Below are 22,688 nucleotides of genomic sequence, written 5' to 3'. Positions count from 1 at the left end.
GCCTGTCCGCCAGGACCGGGCTGCACGCCGGGAGCGCAGCGCAACTGGAAGCTGTCATCCCGGCCGCACAGCCCTGACAGCTCGTTTCCGTAGGGAGCGAGCCGTCAAATGGGAACGCCGGGGTCGGCTGCCGCTGGCTCCCGCCAGGCAGCTGCAGTGTGTTGCAACATGAGAGCATGTTAGGGGACTCCGGAGTAGAGGATCCGGCTGAGGCAACAGCCCCCAGATCCACGGGAAACGGGATTATTAATGGCTTTGCAGCCAAACGCCTCCGCATCTATGCTTTTACCGGGAATAAGATAGGGGCAGAGCTTTTTGCGTGTACATGGGCAGCCCCAATATAGGGGCTGGAAATGTCCCATGGCTCAGCAAGAAGATCACAAGGTGTTGAATCCTGTCTGCTGTCAGCAGCCTGTGCTGGAGGCACCTTCACAGCTGGCAGCAGGGGTGCTGGTTTAGGAGAAGCAGAGCCACCGCAGATCTGCTCACCTGGCCAGTTTACATTGCATTTTCCCCGTACGTAGGTCCGAGGTTACTGGGACAATGTCCTCTGCTGGAAAACAACCAGAAAAGCCTAGCAAAGAGGGAAGGAAGGTAAGAGAAGGAGCACAAGTGGGGATGCAGTAGCAGTGGCATCAATGGAAGTTATTTTTCAGCGAGCAAAATGCAGACTCGGGACAGCGCCAGCCCTGCAGACTGCCGAGTCAGCGCCTTGTGCTGTTGTCTTGCCGCCCTTGAACCTCCTCCCCTGCCTTCATCCCTGGAAAGGGAAAAGGGCATAGCCTGCATTTGCTACCTTCTTCAAGTGCTTCAGATGAATTTCCCCGTGCTTGAGAGCTTGCAAAGCTCTGTGCAGGGTGAGGAAGCCCAGGGGAAGCACGATAGCTGCAGGGGTAGCCTGGCACAAGTTCAGAGGTAGCAGGTTTTCTGATTGATTGATCGCTGCTGGGCTCAAAACAGCCTCTGAACATCGCTGGAAAATACTTTGGTCTAATAACACCTTTTTTTCCCCCTGTTTTTCCTAAGCTCACATTCTTTTTCTCTGGCATTTTGGCTGACTGTCGAATGGATTTATTGCTCTAATAGCAGAAAATGACCATCAGTTAATCCCTATGTTTTTGCTGCCTCTAAGGCAAACTGCTCGTTTCTCCGTACTCCGGAGCACAGATATTTTGCGGGATGATTTTCCAGCCTCTGTCCTCAGGCTGGCTGCGGGGGCCGGGCTCCACCAGCAGCAGCATGTCTGTACCCGCGTTTCAGTGTCCTGCTGAGGGTGACTTTCGTACACGGGGCGAACGCATGATGGCAACTCAGGGGGAGGCGTTTGGGGGTTGTAGGAAGTGATGGGGAAATCCAAGGCACACAGCTGGCTCCGACAGCCTTAGTGACAGCGTGTCCTCCCTGATAAGTGGTGTGTGCTGCGGAATCCGCTTCAGCCAGGGGTCATGTTTGGCCTTCATGCGGCATGACGGGATGTTTCTGGTGCACTTCCACGCACTGGTGGAAGTGCATTTCTAGGGCAGAGCTTTGTCCTCTCTCAGGTTTTGTACATCCATACGCCGCCAGCAGCTCGAGCCATTTTGGATATACATGCTGGATGCAGCTGCGCTCATGTGACTTCCTGGGCTAAACTTTGTTACAGGGGAAAAAGCAAAGTCTTTGTTTACCCGTCTCAATGGAAAAGTTTAGTTCTGGCCTGTCTTGCCAAGGAAGGAAGGAGTGTGCCAAAGTGATAGTACAGCGAAGTTGGGCTGCTGGCGGGCCAAGGACGTCGGCATCGCGCCCTGGCTGCGCAGGGCCGCCACGGGGCACGGGGCTCTGGGATGCGCGGAGCGTCTGGCTCTTTCTTGGCTCTGTCTGTTGCGAGAGAGGGTCACAGCGAGGTGCTGAGCGAGTCCCTGGTGTCTGTCCAGCAGGAATGAGGAGGAGGAGAAGCAAGCGCTGTGTGTGCGGGATGGCAATGGGTCAGGGAGGGAAATATCTTTGGCCATGTATACACAGAGGACATAGCACAGTGCACGGTGGGCCCCTGCTTGGTTTTGAAATGCCATTTTAATTCAAGTAATCACAGCTCTGATATCAACAACTGGCTCAATCACTGCTTGCAGCTGAGAAGGCATACAGCAGATGCATGCTGCAGCCCTTATCTGCAGCCGCTCGAAGGGCAAAGCTCAGACCCTGAGCTTGAGGTCATACTTCCAGTTCAGGCTTTTTATTACCTTTCTTTCTGTCCTCCTTTCCCTTATTCAGGTGTTAATGGCTCCTGAGCACAGGATGCTCGGCTGGCGTGGGATGCTTGGGATGCTCGGCTGGCGTGGGATGCTCGCTCGCAGGGCTGAAAGGCACAAGTTACCCCTATGGCTTTCATTTACCTGGGCTGAAACAATTACAAGGTTAAATTACAGCCAGGCAACGCACCTCAGTGCTTTAAAAGTTGCAGACACCTTATGTGGCTCCAGAAAGTGGTTCAAACGGGGCTTTGCAAAGGGAAACTCCTCCAGGCATGAGTTTACCCCCTGCTTTCAGTGTGTGGGCTGCTTTCCTGTGCCCAGCTGTGGCAGCATGATTCTCCCAAATCACAGCCTTCCCGTCGTGGCCCAAGCACAGCACAGGAGCGGCAAAGGGCCCCGTGCGACCTGAACAGGATCTCCGGCGCACAAAGGGCAGGCTTGTCTGAAGAGGGTTGGGTTTTTTTCATATTTTCCAATGGGACCGGGAGACTCGACAAGACCTGGGACTGACTCACTAAATCCAGCTCTCGAGACTAGTCCTTTGGAGTAGATAACTTTTTATATTGTCCTCTTCCCGATCTAAGGAAGCGACGGTGCTGTGGAACAGGGAGCGTGCCCCACGTGCGCATTACCTGTCCGTCCCCCCCCAGCATCTAAAGCTTTCTGCTTGAAACCAAGAGCCCACAGGGTGAGCTCTGCCTCCAATCCCAAACCTCAGCACTGACTGCTCTGCGGCTGAAACACGGCTGCAGCTTCCCTCCTGATTTTGTCCAGATCCTCGGTTCTGCGAGTACTTCTGCTCCTTTCCTTTGAAGCTGCTTGAACTCAAATTAACAACCCTTTAATGGGACCTGCATTTTCCAAACGAGACTCTGTTAGCTGCTTGCCATAGCTCTCATTTTCCAGATGCTTTCAATGACCCTTTTTTCAACCACATCTCTCTACAGAAAACCAAAATCCACCCTTCCACCCTCCCTTAATCTAGCCACTCTCTAGATGTGGTCGTCACTGACTTGCGAGTTCTCTGTTGTTGTCTGGCACATCAGCGGGGGTCACAAATAATCACCTCATCAGCACGGGTTTTGTTAGTACCTCTAACACCCTGGCTATTAAAAATACCTTAGTTCATTAGCAAAGCACTGTTTCCAGCATATAAACTTTTCCATTCCAGAATGACTGACTGTAACACCCTGAAAAGCTCCCAGTTGTTTATAAGCTAAATAAAATAGGACACCTACTGTGTCTACTTGTGCCATGCCCCCTCATGACTACATGAGAGGGATAGACCTGCGCCGCTGTTTCCAGCGGCATGTGTTGGCCAAGATGAAATACTTTTATTTATGGATTTTTTGATTCTTCCATTTCATCCATAGTACCACTGCCTGGGCAACACCACTCACAGATTTGGGTCTGGTGAGATTTTTACATCTGCTTCTCGTAAGCTGGAGCTTCACTGATGCTTGGTGGCACCGCTGGGTGGCTGAGGGTCCCTGCCTTCCCGTGAGCGGGCTGCGGCAGTCCCTAGCTAGGCGCACCATCTTTGCATAGACAATTACATTTGTGATTAGGAACGTAGAGGATTTAGCCGTAATATTTGCATAGCTCCTGTGCAGAGCTCTGCAAGTCCTGGTGTGTGGTTGGTAGCTAACCCCGGGGTGGCAATCACCCTCTTGGCCCCAGGCCCGTGCGTAGGAAGAGCGCTGGCGGTGGTTTTGCTCGGCTATCTCAGAGATGCCATCTCAGGAGAAATGAATCCTCCTTCCTGGTGGTGGCCCGGGGACGTGTCCCTAGTTAGCCGTGCACCAGCCACGTAGTGCCAGTGTAGCACTGGCGAGGAGGTGTGAGCCTCCTCCGCCGATGGTGCTGTCACTGGGACTCAGGTGCCTTGTGGTGGCCACGGTTTGAAGACCTTTGCCTGCTTTAAGAGGGAACCACGTGAAGCCTTTTCAGTAATTCCTGTAGCACTGGGGATGCCACTTTCTCATCAGTAGCTTCCTGACTTGTTTTTCGTGCAGAAAGTCTTGTGTTTGTGCAGGTGAAGGAACGGTGAATCCAAAATGGTCTTATGCAAAAAATGCAAATATTGGTTTTCTTAGTAGCTTGCCACGTGACAGGGACAGTACACTTGCAAAGCAGTATGGCTTATTTTCTGCAAATCTCTCCTCATTCCTTGTAAGGCTGGAGAGCCTCTAACATGACCTCCCTGAGAGGCCCTGGCAGCCATGTGCTATTGCACGTAGCTGTGACTTTGCAATAAAACGTTAGGTCTGATCCTCCACAGGCCAGACAGTGGCTGCGAACAGTGGTAGCCAGCCAGGCAGCGGAGCTCGGCAAAGTCACCAAAAAAGCAGCTAGCTCCAAGCTACTGAAGTACTGAAAGGTAACTTGTAATTTCTAGTTGACCTTGGTACTAGTCAGTCTGATACTGTGAAAGTCTCAGTGCCTTTCTGTAGAGAGCTGGACTTGTTTTTCAGATAGGAAATCTCCAAGGGAGATATGGGGAACTTCTAGAGATCTTCCCGTGGGCGAAACTGCCTTTCTGTAGCTTCCTTCCATTCCTAACAGGAACAAGTCGAGAGCTCGGAAATGCCCAGGGTATTTTTTCTTTTCTGTTTTTCCTTCAGGAAGGGGAGGTTTCCTAAGCCATGATTCAGTACCGCTGTTTTAATACTGCAGTTCTACGCCTGTCTGCCGGTCCCTGACTCCGAGGACAGGATAGCCACGCTGCGAGCCAGCGCGCTGCTCAGTGGGGTGGCTTTGCCATAGCAGCTGCAGCCTCTCGGTACTTGCACCGTACCCCGAAATGGTGGGGGAATTAACCCTGCAGGGCAGGACATCCCTGCACGGGAACAAAATGCTGAGATTTCTACTTCTGCCTGCACCAGGGAGGCACAAAGAGGCAATAACTGAACCGAAGAGGAAACGCTAACCCTGAAATGTTAATCCTGAATTGTCACGATGAAAGTACACCATGAGGAGATGTGTAAAACAGTCCAACTGTTCACTGGACTTTTAGGGAGCATCCTCCATCCTCCAAAATGTTTGAGTTGTACTTGGAATGGGTACGCCCAAAAAATTGGCTTGATGATCCCCAGTTGACCATCTCTGAGGCACTGAGGAGGTTGAAACCTGCATAAATTGCTGTGTCTTGTGGCTTTTAATAGCTCACAAGTCTCGCCTGCAGCTTTGAGCTGCTGTGGGAGATAGATAAGCCATGACCAGAGAGGTGTCACAAAGCGCTGTCTTTCTGCAGAAGCTGGGCAGGCTGCTTCCCCGAGCTGCTGCTCGAGGGCCTATCCCCGTGGTTCCCGGCACCCGGGAGTGGGAGAGGAACCTCGGTGCTGGGGGCGGGTTAAAAATCAGTCCATGAGCTAAGATGAACATCTCCTGGAGAGACCTGACACTTTGAGCTACCAAAGCATGGAGCTAGGAGACACCTTAAGGCAAGTGGCTGCTCTTGGATGGGGTCATGCTTCTGCTCAGGCCATGGCTGGTTGGGCTCTGCTCGCTGCTCTCCGTCCGTGCCGCAAGGCAGAGGTCTGCCCCAAGTGTGCGCAGGGCCGGCTAAGCCCCCTTAAACTGCACTGGGGGCGATGGCACAGCCGTGGGGTGGGCATCCCCGCGGGTGGGACCCCAGTAAAGGGACTGGCAGCGGTGTCCGTGCTGGCGCAGTCACATTGCCCTGGTCCCAGCACGTCCAGGTACGGCGTGTGACACTTGGGAGTGAGGACTGTGCCAGCGCACGCTCCTCCAGGAGTCACGGCCGTGCTCCCCAGGGAAAGCCACCAGGACCTGCTGGTTTTTCCACCCACACCTCACCCTGCTTGGGACCTTGGCTTTTCTGTCCTCACACTCCGAGAAGTGTAGTAGAGGGTGTGCCCTTTTTTCAAGCCAGATCTGAAAATGTGTGCCCGTTTATTCCGAACAAGGGAGATTTCTGGCTCCGTCACGCACTCCTTCGTTTAAACACAGTGTAAGTGGCGCACAGCATGCCCTGCAGGATCCTGCCGTCTCTCGCTGATCTCTCAATAGCTTGCTCAAGAAAGCTACCTCCTGCTCTGCAAGCTTCAACACCATGTAATGGAAAAATATAGAAGTGGGGCCCGGCTGTGCGTCAGCGGGTGTCTTAGCAACCTCTGCCTGCACTCGGCTCGGCGATAGGCGCGTGGGACTGTCCGTCTCCGCGTGGCGATGAGATGTAGCGTTAAGCATCCTCCCCTCCCTTACGAGGGAGAAGAAGGAAATACCAGGGTTTGCTGGTGTCGCTGGAGCTTGCCGGGTGCTAACAAAGCAGTAATTTGAGAGCGTTGCAAAGAATTTTACCGGTCTTCAAAGCAGGACAGAGGCATCTGGCACTCAGCCACTGTGTTTGTATCAGTGCAGGAAAAACGCTGAATTTCTTCAAAGCTGCCACAGCGTTTCCTATTTTTAGGTTAACAATGCATGTTTTGCTGTGCGGCACCAAACATCAACAAAGAATGAAGACCTATTTATGTTGCTGTGTAGTAAAGCTGAAGCAACAGGAAGCCATGAACCATCTGTGTACCTTCTGAGCCCTCCAAAAACCCCATCCCGAGTCAGTTGTAAAATGCACTGGGTTACCGCCACGCCAGCGGGTTTGCTTTCAGATGGGGGGAGAAGATGAGTTTTGGGGATTGCCGCCTTGTCCTCAGACCCTTCGAGATGCTGTGCGGAAGAGACACACCAAATGCCCGGCTCTCAGTTGCGCTCGCGTTCAGAGGCTTTTCCCTTCTTGCTGTCGTTCGTGCTCTCCCTTTCGAGGCAGCGTCTTGGCACCAGCCTGCACCTTGGTGCCTGCATTTCGCAGGCAAAGGGCAGGCACTCGCTGGAGGAAGGGATGGCGCCAGGGGCCCTCTGCGCTCCCGGGCGTGAGAGGAGGCTGGAAGGGCACCAGCCGTCCTGAGTTTTCCTACAGCACTGTTGGAGCAAGCCTGTTTGGGCAAAGGTTTCCAACCTTAAGGACTCCTTTAATGCGAGAGCTATGGCTTGATGGCTTATTAAAATCAGCCCCAGAGCAATTGCTGCTCTGACTCTGGTATTTCTGGGTTGGAAAATGGAGGACATCCAAGCTGGACATGTGGTCTAGGCGGCAAGGTTCCCCTTGCCTTGCTGCAGGAGAAGAACGGTGTGTGGTAACACTGCAAATGATTTTACTGCGAGGGCAGGTACCAACTGCCTGTAGCGGGGCAAGAAGCAGATCTCGGCTCCGGAGGCAGCGGAGGATGCTTTGCACCTTGGCTTGCTGAAGCAGCTCATCGAGCTGTCGGTGAGCGAGAGGAAGCGGCGGTGCCTGCCCTCTCTCCTCCTGCACTCTGCAAATGCTCTCCCAGGTGTCTGCAGCAGCCAGCTGAGCTGTGGGGTGAAGTCCTGGCCACTCGCTGCTCACTCCCCCCAGCCGCCTCCACTGACTGCTTATTTGGTGAAGAAACCTCCTTTTTCTCTTTTTATTTTGATTTGGAAAAATAAAATTAGAAAAAAGCCTGGTGGAGACCAAGTGACTAAGTGCTTCATGTGCCGCTGAAGTAAATGAACAGCAAAATGTCTGAGGGAAGAAGATGACTAAGTTTTTCTACCTCCTCTTCTGCTTCCCTCACCTTCTAAGAGGAGCTAAACATAGTTGCCTGCAGCAGGAGGACTTCAGCAACCGGCTGCTGCCCACAGACCCAGCCTCAGAGATCGTGGGCTCGCCTCGCCGAAAACCCTGGGCGTTAGGAGAACCGGGCGCCTTCCCTACATTCATCTCTTCTCCCTTGCTCTTCCCCCAGCACAAAATAAATTTAGAAACACTAAGACACAATGAGCTAAACTCTGGCTTTGCTACACCCATGTTTATAATGGGTTCATTGTATCGCTTCCGCCAGTGCCCTCGTGATTATATGGCTAGATATAACTACCCTTCATCTTCTTGTCCTTTTTTGAACCAGAAGTTGGCTTGAGCATCCTCTTCAACCATAACAGTACTGTTCTGAGAAAGGCTATCTGGACTTTAATATGAAACCCACGGTCTGTACTTCTTTAAAGGATGCCGCAGTCATTTGCAGCTCATCAGCGAGAAGCCGCTGCTTGCTAAATCAGTACCTGGGGGCTGGCGCTGGAGTTACATCCATAAACACCATGTCGTGCCGCTCGCCTTAAAAATAGCCTCTTTCAAGAGAAATATTTAGTTTAGAAACAATTTCACTTAAAAAAAAATAGATGAAATTGGATGTCTCTTTATAAATTATGAACCTGAATTGCCTGAGTCACCCTTGGGTGATGCAGTGTGCGTCCGGCGTGTTGCCAGCATCGCTGTGGTGCTCAGACCGTCTCTTCCTGCATCCAGGGAGGGGGGTGCAGGGGTTTTGTGAGGGGAACCGCTCGACCGGGACAATGGCAGAGTAGGGCCCTTAGGATGCTCAGCGACTCTGTCATTGCCCTGGCTGAGCAGATCCCCCCCCTCAAAACCCGGCATCTTCCCCCTTCACCTGTGCCAGCAGCAGCCCCCCGGGGTTACCTGGGGTCCCTAGAAAGTCGACAGCGGGGCAGGGTGTTTCTCCCCGAGCATCCTCTCCCCGCCGCACGCCCAGGGATTCAACAGACAGCCGTTGCAGAGGTGATTTTCCATTATTAATGCTCAAAAGAAAGTTCCATTTTCCTGTTTCAGATGAGTGTTTCCCCTTTGGGTTAGAGAAACCGCTTCCTCCCCGGCACCCCATGGAAGGCTGTAAACATGCGCTGAAGCAGCAAACTCCTTTGCCGGCCTCTGCGTTCCTCTTTCCACCGAAAACCCAGCATCCCCCCAGCTGGCACTGCTGCGGCATCGCGGGCACCAGCTCACGGGAGACTCCCCTGGTCATCGGGGCCGTGTGTACAGGAGCAGCAGGGGTTTTTCCTCAATTTCTTAGGAGTTAACAGCTGGTATCCTCTTTTTCTTCCCCTGCCCCACCCCTGCGTGTCAGTGCATGGTCGGGTTGGAAAATCCAACCCTGCGTGCTGCACTGGGATATAGGGTTGGGTAACCCTCTCTGCGTCTCCAAGGATCCTGTCCCTTTCCCTGAGGGCTCAGGGGTGTGCCGGGGTGCAGCGGGGCTTGGCCGGCTCTGTGCGCAGGCTTCAAAGGCAGAGTAAAAGAAGCAGCGTAGGAAACCCCCGTGGCTCATCGCTAGCAAGAAACCTCCTTGCCTGATGCCGTGACGGCTTCTTCCCCCAACGCCCCGCTGGCCTTTCCCCCGCGCAGGGCTGCCCGTCCAGCACCAGCACCCTCGTCGGATGCTCTCGCACCAGGCAAGCGTGGCAGGACGTTGGCTTTGTCGGCAGAGGTACGTACCCAGCCCTGCAGAAGTCGAGCTGCATTGCTTAAAGCTGGCATTTTTTGGTGACTCATAACTAAAATGGTTAAGGGGAGTGCGTAGGGCTTTAGCTCTGAAAATGAAGCTGAGGATAAAATTGCTGCTGGTGCTGTGCTGAGGTCTTCTCGCCGTCAGACCTTCTGCTGCGATGGGCTGGGGGGGACAGCTGAAGTGTGTCGTTGACATGAATTCCTCCCTCCGTCCTGTTCTCCGAGGTCACCCGTACTCGCACAGCGTCACTTGTACTCGCACAGCGTGACTTGTACTCGCACAGCCGGTGCTCTCGCCCTGCTGAGCTTGTGCCACCCCCCGTCCTCGCCAGGCTGGGTGAGCCTGCTCCCGGCTGCGGCTGTGACCAGCACTCTGCCTGAAGGAGCGTGGACGCAGCAGGGTCTGGATCTGCACGGACGGGGAACGGGGTAATCTGGCTGAAGTTGACGGGGATACACTCCCTGTTGCAGCCCGAAGCTGCTGTGTGGGGAGTCAGGAATGAGCAGCTGAGCATGTGAGATGCTCTGCGTTTGGAGGTGTTTGAAGCCCTGTAATTACCTCGGCCTTGCCGTGCTCCTGGGAGCCCCTGGCTCCGGCACAGCCTTTGGTTGGCATGTCCAGCGAGGAAGGAGTCCTTGCGAGCAGCTTCTCCTAAAGTGCAAGGGTTGAGCTTCCCATACCCGTTCAGGGCAGTGCAGCCGGAAAGCTGGCGGAGGAGAAAGTCTTTGGGGTACCCACGAGGTGGGCTCGGAAGCAGTCCATGGCAAACAAGCTCCTGTGTGTCTCATTCTGGTGGAGAGAAGCCCTCCGTCTGCCCGCGAGCCCTGGTGCCAGGAGTAACGGATGCAGCGAGCTGTAAAAGCTGACCCGCGCCGCCCTTACCCAGGCATCGCCTTGCAGCTCAAGGGGGAACTGCTCCGCGGGTGCGCGGTGCCTGTAACGAGCCTCTCTTTGCCTTCAGGTCTAGACTGCTTTTTTTTTTTTTTAATAGCGCTCATGATCAGTGCTGTTTTAAGGCCGGAGCCTGTGGGATACAGAGCCAGAGCTCCCACTCAAGGGAGGCCCCTGGGCCGCTGTGTGTATTCACCCAGAGATAAGTTTTGGGCACCACGCAGTGCGTACGCAGCGGGTCTGCAGCGGTGGGGAGGACGCTGCGCGGCACGGGAGGTGCGTGCTGCCCCGGTACGCGCCTGCGGCACGCCGGCTGCTTGCAATGCCCCTCTCGGTGCGAAGAGGTTTCCCAAAAACTACCGTCTTTCTAATATGCTCCTTTGGTAAGGATCTATATGCTCCTTCTGCAAGTATCTGAAACCACGGAGTATCAAACTGCATTTCCACTCCTGGAGGAGTTTCTCCTGGTTGGTGATTATATTTAGGAGCTGCCTAGGAAAAGGGGCTCGTCCCATGGCGGTGTGTTGGGGGTGCCGAGGAACCGCGGCCGAGGCAGGCTGGTGCTCCCAGCAGCTCCGGTGCAAGCAGAAACTCCTCCAGCCACTTAGCAGAGGATTTGCGGTCCCAGTTCCAAAGCAGGAGAGACAATAAAACTCTAAATAGTACTTTAAATCATCAAAGTGCTATCCAAACATGAGAGACTCCAAACACAAATGAAAGTGCTAAACTGATTTAAAGGGGAATTAAAAGGTCACGCCTGTTGAACATTCAGCTTTAGGGTTTAGTCATGTTTATGAAACTTGTAACTGCTCTTCTAAATCAGCTTTTTACACTTCATATACCCAGTAAATGTGGGTATGTTCAGGGTTTATGACTAATTTTAAAAATTTTCTACTCTAAACAAATTACCGCAGCCATAGCCTGGCCCTTTTTTTCTTCCCCTCCATCTCTGCCTTTCCTCTCCAGCCAAAGGCACTTAAAACACCTCCAAACATTTCACTTGCTCATGGAAGAGAGATGCATTTCTCACTCACATATTCCACAAAGTGAAGTTCGGTTACGGTCGAATAGCATAAGAGCAGCGAGCAAGCTCCATGAGTGGGCAGAGCGAGGGAACAGCGATGGAAATGTTTTCTGCATCCAAGAGCAGCGCAAGCTGCTGGGGGTTTCTGCAGCAGGAAAGCTCAAGTCTAACAGCCAGGCCTTTCTCATCCAGCTTCTCCTGCAGATTGCTTCGCTAACGTTGCAAGACTTGGTTTTGCATGACCTTCCTTGTGCATCGTCAGTGCTTGTGGACATTGTGCTTCTAGGGTGTTATATTTACAGCGTCCGTATTGATGCCCTCAGTGCTAATGCCAGAGGAAATACTTCTGATAGCTACAGCAGCACTGGAAGTCAGTGGCTGCGCTGTCTGGCCCGTGTCCACCCTGCCCGGTAGTACGTCAGGTTAAAGGGGTGAGTGATGCAGCGTCACGCCATAGCCTGTGCCTGGTGTGGGCATTGAGTGGGGAAGAAATCTGTCTACAGCCCCCTGCTTTTGGGGGTACAAGCTCTGGGCATCACAGCTCATGTCGTGGGCCGTGTCAGAGAGTAGACCAGTCCGGTCTCAAGCCCTTCGCGGTCACCTCCAGAAGCAGACAGGAAGAAATCAGACTCAAAACCCAAGTATTAGCAGCTGCTTTGTTCCACTCATTGGTGTTACTTCTGTGTTTGGTGTCTCTGACATGAAATACCTCTAAACAGACTGTAAATATAGCATCCTGATTTAAATCCCTAAAAACTTGCCTTCAAATTGTAGGAGAGGGTGTTTGGCAGCCCGCATGAGTAACTCTACTTACCAGTCTAAATAAGCCAGATGATTGGAAATAACTGGGACTTTACCATCTCCTCCCGGTCTGAGCAATCTGTGTTGTCCACCAGGCTGCTGTGCCCCGTGCCAGGGACCCTCCTTCCCAAAGGACCCGGGCACCTGGGACATCCCCCCAGGAGACCCCACAAAGCCTACAGCTGCCATCCCAGCTCCCCTGCACAGCTCCTGCGTGAAGGTTGTTTCCTGCAGGAAGGCTGCGTCCTGCCACATCGCTGCCCACCGGCACACTCTGTTGTGACTTGTAGGAGCTGAATCTCTTCTAAACTTCAGCTCTGGCTTTTAGGCTGCTGAGCTGGACTTCAAATCAAGTGACCAGAGACTGATGCAGTTGTTTGGTGTTGAGAAGGGCATGTCTCCTGGTCTTGGGGAGCATGTGGGAGCTAAGGGCAGTTGGGGATTTACAGTGGCAGGGTTGGGATGGCTGGGGGGGTCCTACCCCACCATCAGCATGAGAGCGAGAAGCACCAGAGCCAGCACAGGCTCAGGAGCCCACGTCCCCAACTTAGGCTGCGCTGCTAGGGGAGCCGACGAGCAGAAATGACATTCTGAACCAGAAAGATGGCGGTGAATACTCTGGAACTGGGAAAGAGATCAAACACAAGTCTCCGGATGGAAACGGAGCAGTTTCCATCAAAGCCGATGACAAGTTCCCTGATACGGGGTCACATCTTTGGACAGCACATCGCGGTTCTCAGCTGGACGCCTGATCTGGCTGCCTACAGCTCTGTGCACCAGCGTGTTGCACAGATGGGCTGCAGCACTCCGGGACTCTTCTCACAAATCAAGTCACCGAGGCCCACTTTTGGCTACTAGCAAGTATTTTTATAATCTGCTGGCTTTTCAAAGCTAGCTGCTTGCTGAGGAAGAAGCACTGTATGGCTTAAGTAGCAGTTCACTGAAAGTGATTAGCTGTTTCTGAATTATTCGCTTACCTTCTCCAAGCTGAAAATGGCTTAACAAACCTTATTTGTGTGTACTTAATGAGTAACAAATACATTTCCAGAGATCTTGATCAGTTCCTACTCCGGAAAGTAGGCTGAACGTTTCTAATGCTGGCAATTAATAATTCAGCCAGCTTCATGGGAAAGTCAGTTATGGCTGATCGGCGTTAGGAGGTTTTCGGCTTTACTGAAGGAAAGGCTCTCCATCAGGAAGAAATGCCTCACGGAGACAAGCACAGCTTTGAGGCTCAGTCACTCTGAGCTCCAATGCAGGCTTTGCCTTTCGGCTTCTTTCCTTCTTTGCCAAATTGGACAGAGAGGTCTAACGCTGCCTCTCCTCTCTGTGGCGATTAACCCCAAGCGTGGCGGTGACGTGGATCCCACTGCTCTCTGCTTGTGCTTCAGGGGTGAGGAGGTTGCAAACGTCCTTAGACGCAATGGGTGGCTTCTGTGCAGCTGGCTCCCGCAGCTGCTCCGTTTCCTTCCATTGTGATAGGGGAGGTCAAACCGAAGGACTGCTGCTCGCTCGTCTGCCTTTGCTGCTTCTAATTCTCCTCGCCTCCATCACAAGCAGGAAGAGGGAGCTTGCAGCAAGCTCCTGGTTTTTTCCAATACACTGGAATATTTTGTCGATGATCCGAGCAGATGTTTCTGGCTTTCAGGCGTTTTCACTGGGGCTCCTCTATCGCACATGCTGATCTCTAGCAGAGGGCAGAGAAAGCAGTAGCTTTATCTCTATGACCCTCTACCCCAGATCTTTGGTGGTGGTGGGACCGCTCCCTGGTCCCACTGGAGAAAAGGGCATTCCTCACAAAGCCAGCTGGGAGTGGCTTCTCTCCTGCAAGAGACAAAATCCTCGCTGGCTGAAATGAGACTAGTCCGAAGAACAAAGCATCTGAAGTAAAAGAAATAATGCACGTATTAGGATTTATTTCTCTCTCTAATGTGATGGTGACCTTGGAAAGCAGCAGAAGCTACTATGCCTCAGCAGAAGCTTCTATGCCCCAGCCATCAAAATAATGTCTTTAACAGGGCTTGGGGGTTTGAACTAGAAGTGCTAGGTACCCAGAAGTGCCTTTCAGTCATCAGACTGTGCTCCCTTTTCTTAACCTGGGTGAAGCCTGCCGTTGGGCCTCGCTTTATCTTTGTTCAACAACTGCCACGGGAGCCCGGCTGGCATTGCCTCTGCCAGGTTTTGAGGAGCTGCTGAAGTTTTTATTAAATGCTTTGTGTGACTAAACCAAAAAATGCCGACTGATCCAAAGCCCTCCCATTGCAAGCTGCTCCTCTGGCCAAAACCAGGCTGTTTACCCATTGTGCAGCACAGAAGTAAATGCATCGGCGAGGATGAGGAGAGTTTGCATGGCGGTGTCAAATATGGGCTGTCACTTGCTGCCAGCATCAGGGTCAGCGATCACAGCCCGGCACGCGGTGAAGATGGCAAAGCCGAGCAGAGCATAACCCCAGCTCTGCACCACGTTAGCGATCGCGCTCCAGAGCACGTCACGGGAGGGTTTTCGGCGTTTCGGTCGCGCGCGTGCCAGGACGCGCCAGGAGGAGGCATCCCGTGGTACCTGCCAGCTCTGCCCCGCTGCCCCCCGCACCCAGCGCCCAGCACAATGAACAAAGCTGGCCTCCTCGCCGCAGCTGGAGTGACAAGCTTTTTCCCAGTCAAGGGAAACAATCATCACTAGGGAAACCTTAACTACTTTTTAAAGACCAAAAGAAAACACATTCATTCTTTTAAACATGGAAAACTAAATGGCCTCTTTTTCCTTGGCTGCGTGTGCATGGCCGTGGAGCTGACTGACACGGAGTGAACTCTGTGGGCAAACGCTCCCTCCACTTATTTAGTGGTTAAAGAGTAGGGCTCTCCGGCACAAAGTCTTAAACCAGCGAGGCTCCGGACACGAGGCACAACTCGCCCACCCTCCTACTTGTGAGTGAAACATCCCGGAGACCTTCCGAGCTGTGCCGAAAGTCCCTTCCCGCGGGGGGCCCTCGGCACCGCAGCGCTGCGGCTGCACTTCTCCTTTTGGAAGAGCTGGAAGTGAAAGCAAAGAGCCGAGAGGGCCCACTGCGCCTCCCGCCCACGCTAGCCCCACGGGAGGGTGTTTGGGGAGTCACCCCGGCACCTGAGGAGTGAGCGAGGGTGCTGGGCGCTGGGCAGGGCTGGCACGGTGCTTCTCCTGAGCCGCTGCACTTGGCGAGGGGTGGGCGGCTGGGGATGTGCCGGTGGGGCTGCCGGGTGTTTCAGTTCTGCACGGAGCACGGAGGGCGGTTGGGTGTCGCAGGAGCGGGGCTTTCTCCAAAGCGAGGGGAAAGGCAGGGTGTCACTCGTGCCAGCCCCTGCGCTGCAGCAGCTCCCCTGAAGCCAGGGGAAGCGGTGAGCGTTGGTGACGCTGCTGTCTCCTCGTGGTTTTCCTCCATCTCTTCTGATCCTGGGCGATCTTCCTGGGAAAAAGGGGCTGAAATTCTTTTCAGAAATGGGAAAAATCGTTAATTTAACGCTGCTCCCACTCGTCCCCATCCCCTGCCCCAGCTGTGTAATCTTGCCTCTAACAGTGCATGCTCTAGTTAATAAAAAAACCACTGAAATACAGGTCCAGCTCTAGCTATTTCCAGGAATGTTTGATCCCATAAAACCATAGGAAACCATAATTTCAGCAAATTAAATCAGTTACTGCCTATCTCTCTGGCTCAGCGCATGGAAAGGGAAGAGCGGCCCGCTGGCTCCATGCACGGGGAGTAACGCCAGTCAAATTCCACCAGTGTCCACACTGGGAAAGGGAGGTGACAGGCAGTCCCAGCAAGGCACATCTCCTTCAAGCAGATGTTAAAGGAATGCCATACGCTATAGGGAAAATGTACAGCGAGCACTGAGCTCATCAGTCACTTTCTGTTTAATCTAATTAAACACAATATATCCTCTGACCTTCTGGGCTGGCACTAAATTCTCCTATGTTGTTCTTTCCATACGAAGCTCTACTGACAGATGGGGAAAGCCTAGGGTTTGCTTTAAGCTTCAGATAAGTAAAGTTAAACATGCAGCAGATAAAATTGTTTTCCCAGTACTCCTCTCCCACCCAGTTGTGGGTGCTCACTGGGAGGGCTTAACTCCTCTGGCCCGTATCCCACCCCCGGCTCAGGGCACCGTGCTTCGCAGTGAGCGACAGCTGTACGAGGGCAGAGGCAGAAGCAGAGTGCTGCAGAAACCCTTGAGAGTTCATTTTTAGAGACGGTTCTGACAGTTGCTCAGCTTCGTTTCCACGTGCCAAAAGATTAGGGAAAACAGTGCTGCTCCTCGCTAAATATATTTGCAGAGTCACTAAATAATTTGCGACCTAACAGCTAATCGGTCGACATTTGCTGATGCTGAAACAGGTTTTAAATAAAAAGTGTCGAATGGCATCAGACACCTCGTGCACATTCCCTGCTTATACAGGCTGCATGCCATTGCTGTGTGTGCCGGAGCGCAGTTGGTCGATGTGGCTTCCTGAGTTTTCTGGGAGAGAAAGGAGCCACAGAGCTGGATTTGGGGGAGGGCAGGGTGCCACAAGAAGGCACAGGCTTTGATCATGCAAAAGAGTTGGAAGCGTGCTCAGCTTTCAGCGTGACAACCTGCGTGCTCACTTCCTTGCAGGCAAATGAGAAGAGCACGTATCTGCCCTTCACCAGCATCATTTGGTAACGCCACCTGCAGAGAGCTATTTTTTCCAGTATGGTGAAAAATCCTTTAGTCTGAGTCAGGGCAGTCATTGCAGGTAACTCCTCCATGTACATTACATTACAACAGGCCGAGTTAAAGAAGATTTCTTTACTGTAAATAGCTGTGATATTCCCTCTGTATATTAATAGCACCGGGCAGGGCGGAGGCAGCAGCCCACCACCCGCAGAGGGTGGTCAGCCTGGAGTGGTGTGAGCCTCGGGGCTCTGATTTTCGGTGGCTGGCTGCGGGAGCCCAACACAGGGGTTGGCGTGGCCGGGATCCCACGCCATCGGCTTTGAGATGTTCACTTTCATCTGAATGCGTGCCGATGTTTGGGTACATGCAGGCCTCCTGCCAGGAGCTCTGAGCCATCCCCAGTGGCTGTGAAGGACCCTGCCGCTGGTTCACAGCCATGTAAAATCTCTCTCGAAGCTGTAGGGAAAGTACAAATGGGGAACTTTTAGAGCAGCTCCCTACCTGGGGAGAATTTATCTTCAGGCAAAGGGGCTGGCAGGATCACTGAGGGCATCGGCCAGGGTCGCTCCTCCTTGGTCCAGCCTCTTTCTCTCCTCTGCAGTGGGTCAGCAGCCCCAGAGAGCCGACAGACGAAGTCATGCAGCTGCTCGTTTTGCCCTTGCAGAACTCACCGCCTTTTGAGCACTCCCAGAACGGAGCGACCGGACATTTTGTATAGATACGTACCCGCCCCCCCCCCCCCCCCAAAAAAAAAAATTGGACCCAGCAGGCTTCTCTGCAAAATGGGCTGTGCACGCTGGGCGGTAATGTGCGATGGGCTGCGGGCATGGGAGAGCTTCATTTGATGAAGCAAACTTTCCCCCATAACACTGGGAGGGGGCTCAGGAGTAAAACAAAAATCCAGTGACTCCCGACGGAATTGCAGAGGGGACGGTCCCTCCTCTCTCCTGCAAGTGCCCCCGTGGTTGCCCCCACCAGGCTGGGGGGGAAGGGGCTGCGTGAAGCAGATTTGCAATGGCAGCAACTTGCCTCGCAGTCTGTTTCCAACAGGTTGGGAGTGACTTGAGACGGATGAAGCAGCCTCAAGCCTCTCCATAAACCATGTCCTTATACATGTCCTTAAAAGCTGGGTCGGAAATGCCTGGCCAAAGGTGTGTCCGAAACCCGGTGGTGTCTGGATGAAAACTTCTCCCTCTGGTGTAAAGGGATGGGGACGTGTTACCTGTTCCTTGTGTGGGTGTGCTCAGTGACCGGCTTTCCGTCTCGTTCAGCTCAGCAGAAAGGTTGTGGTGGTGTTTTGTTTCTCTGGGGGACCTGGGGGCCGTCACCCCATGCTGGGAGCAGTGCCTGAGCGGAGCGCGTCGCTCCTGGGAAAGCCCTGGCGCGGGGGAGCCAGGGTGGCTTGCCCTGCTTCAGGTGCCGCTTGCCTTCATTCTGCCTGCGCTTTGAAGTACCTGAAGGGTTTAGCTAGAAAGCTCTAACCACCAAAACCCAAAATCTTGGCTTGGGAAGGCACATTGCCTTGGCATGTTTCCTGGTACTGAGTGACTTACGATGCTGTGCGGTGGGGGAGGACTCCTGCTCCTTGTTTTAGAGGAGGTGGGTCACACTCATCTGGAGTCCAAACTCCCTTGGAGACTTCATCTTCCCCCTTTTTTTCATGACATCAGCCAGGACTTGATGTTACTATTTTAAAAACAAAAGGAGGGGACACCCTCCCCCTTCTCTCCCGCTCTCTGCCAAAAGCAGAACAAAGAACAGCTAAAGCGCACAAGTTCTGGCACTCCGTTTGGAAACAAAAACATTCATCCTCATGTCAGGTAGGGAACTGCCCGACCCCCCTGCCAAAGCAAGCAAGCTGGGCGGCGGAGCAAGCCTGTGGCACAGAGGAGCCTGGGCAAAGGGGATGCCCGGTGTCACCCCGCGCTCAGGCAGTTGCTTGCCAAACTCCTGCGCTGCTGTACCGGTGCCAGGGCACGCCGGGACGCTCCCGACCATGGGCAGTCATCCAGGGAAGGGCCACCCTGCTCCTCCTGGGCTGGGAGGTGGGGCAGGACCTTTCTTCTTCCCCTCTCCCACCCCCGGTCCCCACCGCACGGGCAGCCCCCGCATCTCCATGCGATGCGTCCCTGCTCCCCGGCGGGGCTGGTGCACGGCGCTGGGGTAACCCGATGTAATTTCCACGCTTTAGACACTGACATCTTTGTCTGGCTTCTTCCTCGCCATTTAAACATGTCAGCAGTTCCCAGCACGGATTCCTGTGCCGTGAGTTCACCCCCAACAAGCATCCAAACTGCAAGTCGGGGCTGCTGGCTCTTCCCTGCCTGTCTACGAAGCATTACTGGAACAGGGGCCGGTTCTCCAAACACGAGGAAGAGATTACTTGGGCTTTCTGGAAGGCTCCCTCCCATGCCTTCAGAGCAGAGCAAATGAGGATAATTTGTCTGTGGGCTTCCGGCTGAACCCAGTAGCTCGGAGCAGCCAGGGCTACGCCGTCTGTTTGTCCCAGCTCCTGCAAGAAGGCATTTTTCCATTGTCGCCCTTGTATATTGTTCGCCTGATTTGTTTGTGCCGTCGCCTTCTGGGGCCAAGATAAGAGGTGGTCCCCCTGCCTTTTACCGGCGGCACGTTCCCCAGGACAATCCAGGGAAAAACTCTCGCGGGAAAGAGCCTTCGAAGGAAGCTTTCGTATGTCCGATGCAGCCCTCGTTACAGTCGTGTAAATAATTTTGTGCAATCTGGCGAGAAACGCAACATGTCAGAAGGGAATTGTTCTCTACAATGTAGCTAAAAGGATGGGCCAAAGCAGGCGGATCAGCCACGCGCGGGCTGCCAGCTTAATGGACAAAGCAGCTGCCTTTCAGCGGGGAACAAAAGCCAGGCGGTGAGCCTGTGCGCGCTTGTGCGAGCGTCTCTTGTTCCCCGCAGGAGCTGGAGTTGAGGTTTTGTGGCTGGGTAGAAACCCTGGGCTCCCTTCCCCGCTCCGTCTGCCGCCATCTAACGCGGTACTCAAGGATGGGTTAATGTCCCCGCTGCTTCTGCAGAGGGATGCGGGGAGCGGAGACGAGGTAACGCGGACGGCTGGGCCCTCTGCAGCAGAAGCAGCCAAGTGGAACAACGCTGTAACGCCATCCACTTTACTGAAGTTACTCGTGATTTTTGAATGTAGAGTCGAGGCCCAGCGGCTCTGGCTTGGCACAGGGCGATGGGAAAAGAGCAGATTCTCTGTTTGCTTCCATCCTGCGCTGGCTCCGGTGCCTCCTCCTCTGTCCAAAACAGCTGCGTGCTGCCTGAAGTGACTTTACGGACAGTAAAGGCTTAAAACTTTGCATTCACCTTCATGATTTTTTTTTTTTTCCCTTAGAGCAAATCATGGCGGAAGATCAAGAATATGGTGCACTGGTCCCCATTTGTGATGTCTTTCAAGAAGAAGTACCCTTGGATCCAGCTAGCGGGACATGCAGGTATGGAGCATGGGGAGGGTGGAGCGGTGGAAAGGCTCTTCGTTATCTCAGGTTAATGAGCTCTGCTGGCCAGAATTGCTTCTGACTGCTGCATGAACGCCACAGGTTTCAGCTCCCGTGTCTCTAGCCCAGGGGAGTGACTTACCTAAAAACTAGGGAGGGTGACGTGCAGGTGCAGTTCTCTGCGCTTTCTGTCTCCCAGGGCCAGCAGGTATTACTGGCCGCTTTTTTGTCCAGCAGCAGAAAGCCGAGCCCTTTGGGTGAGACCCCAGCCCTCTCACTCATCCTCAGCAAAGCAGGTGGAGATGCCCACCACAAAGATGCCCCACGCATGAGCCTAGAGACAAAGGTGTGAACCTACTGTGAAGTAGACCGAGGCTGTGAAAGAAACGCGTTGGGTGCTGCAGGGCAGGTCTCTGCCCTGTTTCAGGTGTGACATTGCTGGTCGTAAACCTCCGACGCTACGCGTGAACCTGGCAGCCCGAGCTTGTACGTCCCAGCCTGCGAGGACTGTTTTGGGTGCAGGTTTAAACAGGAGGTGCTTCCATGGTGTTGAGCTGCCTTTCTTGTTTTGGGAAGGCACAGCGTCATCCCCCACCCAAAGCAAGTGCCACATTGTCCCTTGTCACCCTCAGGTAGTTTCAAGGCAGCGGCCAATGGCAGGATACTGAAGAAGCACTGTGAATCGGAGCAGCGCTGCCTCGACCGCCTGATGAACGATGTCCTGAAGCCCTATGTTCCTGCCTACCACGGCGACGTTGTGAAGGACGGGGAGCGATACAACCAGATGGAAGATCTGCTGGCTGAATTTGACTCCCCCTGCGTTATGGACTGCAAAATGGGGGTCAGGTGAGTGGCTTTGGGGGCGTTGTTTGAGTTTTAAGACGGGATACTCTAAGCAAATGCATCTCCTGAGTAAAACCCTCTGAAACGCACAAGTGAGAACACCAGGCTCACCTGTCTTCAGGAAGAGCTAAGCCAACACCGTCAGGCAAGAGCCGTGGGGAAGCCTGGCTGTAGGAAGGACACACCAGGCTCCTCCCTCCTCTGCTTGTTCACTAGCCCTGGGAAAGTGGAGTTCTGTGCAGCGGGGGGACCACCCCTCTGTTTAGGTTTGGGTACACCAGAATGGCACAGTAGCTCTTAGGAGGTGGCGACCTGCTGCAGGAGGACGCAGCCAAGGGGCAGGGAGCAAAAGGTGTGGGAGATCCAGCCCAGGGTGCCAGAGGGGTGAAATAAAGACACTTGAATGGCACAGCTTGGGTCAGTGAGAACCTCTCCCTCTGTTCACCCTTTGCTCCCATGCACACTTGAGGGATAAAACGTGTGTGTTAAGTAGTTCAGTGCCTTTCACGCAAAGTTCTTGAAACGTTTCCTAGCAGATGAGCAACATTACCCGTGTCGTCCTTGAGAACCATCTACAGATACGCCAAGATCCCAGGCTGCAGCCACTTGGCCAGCAGCGGATTCTGAGCTAGCGATGCCACGGTTGACGAGGGTGTCTCAGAGCAAACGTGAGCAGGGCTGGTGACCCCGGGCGGCTGCCGGTTTTGGAGCAGCCACGGGCCACCGCTCGGGCCTGGGCCTGCTGCATGCTGGCGGCAGGGCGGGTTGAGACCCCCGTTGCTGGCTAAGGCACAGCCCAGACGTGGTGGAGACGCTTGTGCTGCTGGAAAAGCTGATGGTTTCTGTGGGAGGGAGGAATCTTTTTTTTTTTTTTCCCCTCCTGAACTCCCGATGTGAAACTCGAACTGGCGTGTCAGGCTGTCGGCAGGGAAGAGGCGAGGAATACTTTCCACCGGAGGGGTGGAGAGAAGGGCAGGGGGCCCCGGCGCGGCCACGTGGCCCTGTCTGGCACACACCGTGCTGTTGCGGGACCCGCTCTGGACCCAGAGGCGACAGCCACCATAAGAAGACCTGCTGGTCATGCTGCCCGTGTGCTCCCGCGGCTGTCTCTGGGAGAAAGCAAGCCTCCTGCGCACAAATCACAGGTCGAGTTGTGCGCCTGGGTTTGTGGAGCTAACACAGCAGGCAAGGGGGCAAATGTGCCAGACATCCTCATCATTAAATGAGATGGTGCTGTGGGAGGAGCTGGTGAGGGAGGTTAAATTGGGCCAGTGCTGGGGAGCAGGGCATCCCTGCGGCCGGGCAGGAGAGGTTCTGGCAGATAAACCAAACCTCAGGGCTATTAAACCTGTCTGAGCCAGCAGCTTGCTGCCAGGCAGATACAGGTTTGGTTTCTTTCCTGCCAACCCGGCTTTGGGAT

At 53.9% G+C, this 22,688-nt stretch overlaps 1 protein-coding gene across 1 annotated transcript in view; it reads left to right on the top strand.

Moving 5' to 3' along the window:
• The window catches only part of ITPKB (inositol-trisphosphate 3-kinase B), a 69,887-nt gene that overhangs the window by 33,628 nt on the left and 13,571 nt on the right, over positions 1-22,688 (top strand). The window contains exons 3-4 of the mRNA XM_075749406.1: positions 20,323-20,422; positions 21,058-21,271. Coding sequence (XP_075605521.1) covers positions 20,323-20,422; positions 21,058-21,271 — 314 coding nt within the window. The remainder of the gene's footprint in view (positions 1-20,322; positions 20,423-21,057; positions 21,272-22,688) is intronic.

The sequence above is a fragment of the Balearica regulorum genome, chromosome 3 (assembly GCF_011004875.1).
Source record: "Balearica regulorum gibbericeps isolate bBalReg1 chromosome 3, bBalReg1.pri, whole genome shotgun sequence".
In the NCBI taxonomy this organism is placed as follows: Eukaryota; Metazoa; Chordata; class Aves; order Gruiformes; family Gruidae; genus Balearica; species Balearica regulorum.
The sequence above is the reverse complement of the archived record's forward strand: the minus strand, read 5'-3'. Positions and strand labels throughout refer to the sequence as shown.